This window comes from Gadus chalcogrammus, chromosome 12 (genome assembly GCF_026213295.1).
Source record: "Gadus chalcogrammus isolate NIFS_2021 chromosome 12, NIFS_Gcha_1.0, whole genome shotgun sequence".
Classification (NCBI taxonomy): Eukaryota; Metazoa; Chordata; class Actinopteri; order Gadiformes; family Gadidae; genus Gadus; species Gadus chalcogrammus.
Genome location: NC_079423.1, coordinates 23,589,397 through 23,597,447, shown reverse-complemented (window position 1 = coordinate 23,597,447; position 8,051 = coordinate 23,589,397). Strand labels below are relative to the sequence as shown.

The 8,051-nt window shown below is 41.3% G+C and overlaps 1 protein-coding gene across 1 annotated transcript; it reads left to right on the top strand.

The window, feature by feature from the left end:
* The first annotated feature begins 3,469 nt into the window (after positions 1-3,469).
* Positions 3,470-6,381, top strand: LOC130393388 (regulator of G-protein signaling 8-like). The gene is made up of 5 exons (XM_056604065.1): positions 3,470-3,646; positions 4,238-4,333; positions 4,544-4,599; positions 4,845-5,011; positions 5,256-6,381. Exons 1-5 carry the CDS (start codon positions 3,570-3,572, stop codon positions 5,445-5,447), a joined length of 588 nt encoding a protein of 195 aa, XP_056460040.1. The 5' UTR covers positions 3,470-3,569; the 3' UTR covers positions 5,448-6,381.
* Positions 6,382-8,051: the final 1,670 nt, after the last annotated feature.

The following is an 8,051-nucleotide window of genomic DNA, read 5'->3' as shown; positions in this document are numbered from 1 at the left end:
ATGCGAGCGAGCCGATCAAATCCTAATAACTATAAAACTAAAGATCAGACACAATCACTGACTGAAGATTATGCAAGTAAAAAGTATATTTCTAGCTCTGCTAACCCCATACTAGCAGAGCCCCATACTAGCATAACCCCGTACTACCATAACACCATACTACCTAACTACCATAACCCCATACTGCCATCACCCCATACTATGATACTACTATAACCCCATGCTACCATAACCCCATACTAGCATAACCCCATACTACTATAACTCCATACTACCATAACCCAATACTACCATAACCACATATTAGCATTACTCCATACTACCATACTACCATAACCCCATACTACTATAACCCACTGCTACCTTAACCCCATACTAGCATAACTCAATACTACCATTACCCCATACTACCATGACCCTATACTATCATATTACTATAACTCCATACTACATAACCCCATGCTACTATAACCCCATAGTACCATAACCCCATTCTACCATAAACCCATACTATGATTGTACTATAACCCCATACTAGCATAACCCCATAATACCATAACCCAATACTACCATAACCCAATACTAGCATAACCCCATACTACCATAACACCATAAATTCATGCTGCCTTAACCCCATGCTATCATACTACCATAACCCCATACTGCCATGACCCCAAACTATTATACTACAATAACTATATACTGCAATAACCCCATAATAGCATAATTGCCAAGTATTCAACTAATCACATATGGGCTTAACATGGGCTGTTTTATTAAGGTGTTAGTTGTTTTATTTAGATGCTCAGGAGGGAGCATCTAACCGCACAGCTGCTGGTGACCTTCTACCGTTCCACCATCGAGAGCCTGCTGACCTACGCTGTGTCAGTGTGGCACTCCAGCTGCACGGAGGCCGACAGGAAGAGACTGCAGAGGGTGGCAAACGTTGCGCAAAAAATCATTGGCTGCCCTCTGCCTTCCTTAAGCACCATCTACGGCTCCCGCTGTCTCAGCAGGGCTAGAGGCATCCTGAAGGACACCACCCACCACGGCTACCATCTCTTCAACCTGTTGCCCTCTGGCAGGCGCTTCAGGTCCATATATGCCAGAACAAATAGACTAAGGAACAGCTTCTTTCCTAAAGCTGTCACCATACTGAACTCAGTTCTGCACTGATGTTTTTTTTGTCTGTTGGTAGTCTTTAAGGTGTATTTAAGTTTTACTGTGTATTTTAATTTATTTATTTATTTTATTTATTTATATTATATATTGCTTTTGTAATTATTATATATTTATATTCGATTATATGTGTGCATGTATGGAGCTGCTCATTGAATTTTGTTGTACTTGTACAATGACAATAAAGCTTTCTATTCTATTCTATTCTATATGTTGTTGTTTTTATCACATTACAACTACCCCTATTGTAAATATAGCAGCTGCATAGTTATGAACGACAGAGGAAATTATCCAGCTTCCTCAACAGCTTCTCTGTATGTCTCTCTCCATCTCTCTTTAAGCTCTTTGTATCTCGCTCCTTTGTCTGCTTTACTTTGAATATTGCCACACAACACGTAACAATCATCAAATTTTGAAAGTTGTGTGCGTCATACAAAAATTTGACAGGATATCAAGGCAAGGCAAGGCAACTTTATTTATATAGCACTTTTCATACACAAGGCAGACTCAAAGTGCTTCACATATAAACATTGTCATACAATAAAATAAAATAATAGATAAGTAAAAGAAAACATATGCAAGTAATGAGTAAAATAGAAAGTGCAATGTATTTAAGAGAAAATTAAATTGAAAGTTAAAAAGGCTTTTTAGTAAGTAAAATTGAAAGTGCAATGTATTTAAGATCAGATCAACAGTCTCTCTGGAACCCAAGTCGGGACTACAACCCGACCTAAAGGACCATATTCTAGGACTCTAACCCAGCTTCTAGGACTCTAGCCCAGACCAAAGGCCTTATTCAACAAAACTCAGGACTCTAACCCTTATACAATATTCTAGGACTCTAACCCAGCTTCTAGGACTCTAGCCCAGACCAAAGGCCTTATTCAACAAAACTCAGGACTCTAACCCTTATACAAACTCAGGACTCTAACCCTTACAAACTCAGGACTCTAACCCTTACACAAACAAACTCAGGACTCTAACCCTTATACAAATACAAACTCAGGACTCTAACCCTTATACAAACAAACTCAGGCCTCTAACCCTTATACAACCATTCTCTCTGGTATCAGATCATGCATTTTTCTGGTAAAAATAGAAAATAAAGGGAAAGTTAAAAAGGCATTTTAGCAAAAAATAAAGGTAAAGTATTTAAGATTTAGCAGAAAGCTAAAGCAAACATAAAAGTCTTCAATCTTGTTTTAAAGGTGCTCAGAGTTGGGGCAAGTCTTAAATCCTCAGGGAGTTTATTCCAGCTATTTGTTGCATAGTAACTAAATCCTGCTTTCCCATGTTTCGTGTTTACTCGGGATAATTAACAGATTGGTCTCAGAAGATCTTAGTGTTCTAGAAGGCTTATGTAGTGGAAGCATATCAGTTAAATATTTTGGGCCTAAACCATGTAGGGATTTGTAGGTTAGCAACATGATTTTAAAATCAATTCTCTGACCTACAGGATGCAACGATTTAATGTAACGATTTAAGAATTGGTGTAATATGTTCAAATTTTTTGGTCTTTGTTAAAACTCTAGCAGCAGCATTCTGAACAAGCTGAAGCTTCCTTAGAGTTTGTTTTGGGAGACCTGTAAGGAGACCATTGCAGTAATCAAGCTTACTAGTGATAAAGGCATGTACAAGTTTTTGTAAGTCTTCGGTGGACATGAGCCCTCTAAGTCTTGCTACATTTTTAAGGTGATAATATGCAGATTTTGTAACTGATTTGATGTGACTTTCGAAATGTAAATCAGAATCCATGATAACCCCTAGATTTCTGGCTTTGATTGAGGTTTTCAAGGACAGAGAGTGAAGGTGTTGGGTTACTTTAAGCCTTTCCGTTTTAGCACCAAATACAATTATCTCTGTTTGATCCTCATTTAGCCGAAGGAAATTTCGGCACATCCAGTCTTTCACTTGCTCAAAGCACTGGCACAGCAGATCTATGGGCCGATAGTCATTTGGTGATAGCGATACATGCGTGTCATCAGCATAGCAATGATGGTCATGATGAAGAAAAACATTAAAAAAAAGAACTAATGTACAGTAAGGAAGCCTATCGCCTTGGTTGACTGTATGTCCCATCTTTTCTGTATTTTATTTTGTACTTGAATCCCACATTTGACGTATTAATACGCTAGGTTGACCAATAATTCCCTTCAGGCCATCCGACAGTGTAAAAACAAAAGTCCTAGCTGCATGTTTAGACAGTGAGTCAAATGTGCAGTCAGCCACCATGCTAGCCCCTGACATGTGCTGACAGGTCCCACCCGCGTCATTGAATGCACACCTTTCCTGCCAGGCTCGCTAAAGAAACGGGTTACCTAGGTGTGTTCGGACAGTTTCGCACACAATATATCGGTCCAACAGCATAGGATATCACTGGCCATGTAGAGATGCCAAAACTTTCCTTTTCAAAGATCCGGATTTACGAGTTTAAGGATTTCATTCAGAATGCAAAGCATCCCAGACGGTAGGTGGATGTGTTAGTTCAGGATCATACAGTTGTACCATGCATTTAGCATACGCTTACCAGATGATATCGGCACACCTTCAAAGGTGTAAAACGTCATAACATCACCTGTTATTATAAAATGTCGTGTTACATTGTCACATTTTTTAAGGTCAAAGTTCACTTGATCAGGTTCCTATGTCTGGCTGTCTGTTTGAATGTCTGTTTATCTTTCTGTCTCTCCAGCTGTCAGTCTTTTTATATGTCTGTCTGTCTGTCTGCCTGTCTGTCTGTCAGTCTTTTTATATGTCTGTCTGTCTGTCTGTCTGTCTGTCTGTCTGTCTGTCTGTCTGTCTGTCTGTCTGTCTGTCTGTCCGTCTGTCCGTCTGTCCGTCTGTCCGTCCGTCTGTCTGTCTGTCTCTCTATGTTAATATAAGGCTGCCTGTCTGTCTTTCTGTCTCTGTCAGTCGGTCTTTGTACATGTATGTGTATATGTATACTGCCTATATCTATCTGTATATAGATAGATACACAGTATACCGATGTATATAAATAATTTTGATATATTCTACCCTTTGAAGCATCCTAAGATTTGTTCTTTTGGTTTCCTAGGATGGATATCCTTCTGAGTCCAAGGAAGCGAAGGAGAGATGTTAAGTGTGTTGTGGTGAGAGACACACAGGCAAAGGCCAGTCCCTCAACACTCAGGTAGGCTCCACGAGAAAAGGAAAGCTTTCTCTCTCTCTCTCTCTCTCTCTCTCTCTCTCTCTCTCTCTCTCTCTCTCTCTCTCTCTCTCTCTCTCTCTCTCTCTCTATATATATATATATATATATGAATACATAAATATACAAACAGGCTGGTATTAGTATAATATACATGTATACTATATATGTAATATATATGTCTCCTGGTGACAGCTCCCGAGAGGACAGCATACTCGATTCCAGCTTGGAGGCAATGTTAAGAGATCAGAGTAAGTGATCGTTCATGAACATGGTGCTCATAACAGTGTGAGTGTTTGTATTGATTAACTCAGGGGCATTCTGGAAACGCTCACAACAATATGGCAACTACGGAATAGATTTAAAGTAGAAAACAGAAGATGCACTTGAAATTATCTAAACTATTCTACTTCATTATCTTCTGCTCAAACGCTGTTATTGAACCTAGTTTCCTCACAGAATAAACAACAAATAACTTGCAACCCACCCACTACAGAACAGCTGGCTGCCTTCCGTGCCTTCCTGCGCTCGGAGTTCAGTGAGGAGAACTTGGACTTCTGGCTGGCCTGTGAGGCCTTCAGGGATACCAGCTCCTCAGGGGAACGCGGCTGGAAGGCAGAACACATCTACCAGGAGTTCCTTCACCCCAACGCACGGAGAGAGGTCAGTAGGGGGGTAGGGGGGGAGAACCGGCAACCTGCCACGAGTATAACTGTGTAACGCATGTGGGACGCATCAACTCCACCGACTGCATACTTGGTAGCAGCTTGTCTTCTGTGAGGGAGAAAGAGAACAAGAGAGATGGGAGTGTGTGTGTGCGTGTCTGCATGTTCGTAATCATATGTCAAAGAAAGTCCTGCTTGAGTCATCCATGAAACTTTTTATTTTATTTGTCTAAATCTTTCAGGTTAACGTGGACCACTTGACCAGGGAGAAGATCCAGGGCCTCCTGGCAGAGCAGCGGCCCCCGGCCTGGTGCTTCGCCGAGGCCCAGAGAAACATCTACCTGCTGATGGAGAGGGACACCTGGCCCCGCTTCCTTCGCTCTGGTGCCTGTAACGGTCTGAGTCAAAAGACCAGCACCGTGTGGTACATCTAACCCCTCCAGGCTGAGCAATGGTGTGTGGGAAATATGACTGAAATATGGCCAGATATGGGGAATATTATTTAAAGTTCTTGGAATATATTCTTGGAATTTATTCTTGGATTTCTATTCTTGGAATTTGTTCTTCGAATTGATTGGGCGACCTAGTTCCAGTAAACTGTGTATCCGACAAATTATTTGGGGCATTATTATAAAGGAAAAATCATTACAGTTTCTGTCTACTGTTTACATATATTTCGGTTGAGATAAGATTAACGGGAATTAAGGAATGTGATTTTTTATTAAATTATTTTAAATTAAACCCTAGTGACAAAATGAATACTTTGATTGAGGTCAAGATTAAGATGTCTTATCCCTTCAAGTAAAAGCTAACACTAAGGCCACTTTTATTCTATAAATTATTGTATGATACATTGAAATGTGGGTGGAACGATCATGAAGGGAAGGTTGAGGGGGGAGACAGGTGAAAAACTGAAAAGCTTGAGTATGTGTCAGGATGGAAGTGAAGTAGTACTGTGAGAGAGCACAACTTCTGAACTTATACAGGAGATAGGGATGGAGATGAGCAATGGAATTAGTGATGTTTGTTATAAGTTGAGTTTGAAGACAGTTATTAAAAAATATACCTGAGCTGTCAATATTTTGGGTAGGTGATCAATGAATTCTGCTAAACAAAGAACGAGAAACGAGGAATAGCAGTTAATGTTACGATTAGGGCTACTTCATTTCAATCTTCATTACTTTTGTATAATGTAGCCGATAAAACCTGGACTTATTTGTAACCCCACTTAAAAGACTGTGTGTGCGAACGTTCTTGTTGATTAGTAATAAATCAGGAGGTCATGACTGAAATGTTAAATTTTGTCCTCTTCTATGACACAGAAAAGATGTGAGAGGTGTGTATGTGTGTGCGCGTGCGTGTGTGTGTGTGTGTGTGTGTGTGTGTGTGTGTGTGTGTGTGTGTGTGTGTGTGTGCGTGCGTGCGTGCGTGCGTGCGTGCGTGCGTGCGTGCGTGCGTGCGTGCGTGCGTGCGTGCGTGCGTGCGTGCGTGCGTGCGTGCGTGCGTGCGTGCGTGCGTGCGTGCGTGCGTGCGTGCGTGCGTGCGTGCGTGCGTGCGTGCGTGCGTGCGTGCGTGCGTGCGTGCGTGCGTGCGTGCGTGCGTGCGTGCGTGTGTGTGTGTCCATCACACATTTCCACACTTTCACGTTTCCAGGACCTTCTGTTTTGGTCACATGTCAGACGTTTCCATGTCTTCAGCTAATAAGGGTCATGGATGACAGCAGGGGGCCAGTGACTACGGATGTGTGTGCATGTGTGTGTATATGTGTGCGAGCGTGCGTGCGTGCGCGTGTGTGTGACAGAGAAATTAGAGAGCTGAAAAAACCAATCTCCATATGCCCTTGACAGGATTCTGTAAATGGCCTGATTTCAGAGAGTTAGGCCTTAACATGGACATGGTGGCTGAACTAAGAATAACTGCAGCCAGAGTTTGACCCAGAACCCTGGCCTAGACGCCACACAGCCACCAGGCGCAGCGGCAGCCACGGACCTCTCAATGTGTTCCCTTGTTAGGAAAATACCACATCACCATCGCCATAGAATCACCAAAGGAGAAAGTATGGAGAAAATAGACAAAAAACAAATCAACAACAATAATTGTGTTAACTTGTGTTATGTTACATATGTTCTGTTACTATTATTCAACAGAAATAAAATAATGATTTATAATTCTTATCGTCATTATCATCCTCATTATCATTAATGTAATTGGTGATAACATGTTCTGTACAATTATCTACTGTTGAGTACAGTTATCTACCGTTTAGGATCTGGGCTAGAGTTGTTTAGTCATTCACAGTATTTCAATTCCAGAATTAAAGTGAAATACTGGACTATAGCTCTAAAGCTATCACCAATTAGGTGAAGTTTACCACTTAAGCTCCTCCACATATTGATTGAGTGTTACAGGAACAAATTAAACTTTATTTATGTTTGAACTTGAAAGGAGGGCCAGAGTTGGTCATAGTGTTTCCCAGAATAGGACTCTGATGTTCCCACGAGCAACCCGGCCTCTTGTCGCAGAGACCTACTTTCAACTCTCTCTTGGTGTATAACATAGTTTTGCAGAGAAGGAACTGAAGAGAATCGTTTGTGCTGTATCACACAGATAAAAGCATACACACACACACACACACACACACACACACACACACACACACACACACACACACACACACACACACACACACACACACACACACACACACACACACACACTCTGTATCCCATGCAGACTGTAAGCTCTAACTTGCTGCATCACATTTCAGGAGGAAAAACGCTTGGAGCACGTGTAATCAGTAGAGGTCTCATTTATTTAAAGTGGGAATAGAGATATGGCAAAATGTTGTCGATGACAGTGGTGGATGACATACAGTGGGTAGAAATTATGTCGGACTGGAGCATTTAATCAATCGGTTTGGTAAGCTCATCACAGATCCAATCAGTTCAGCTTAGTTTCCCTGATGTCTAAACATTTAGCACTTACTTAAAGTGATGGACATCAAGGTGTGTATTAGATTCCATTACAATCTCACACAC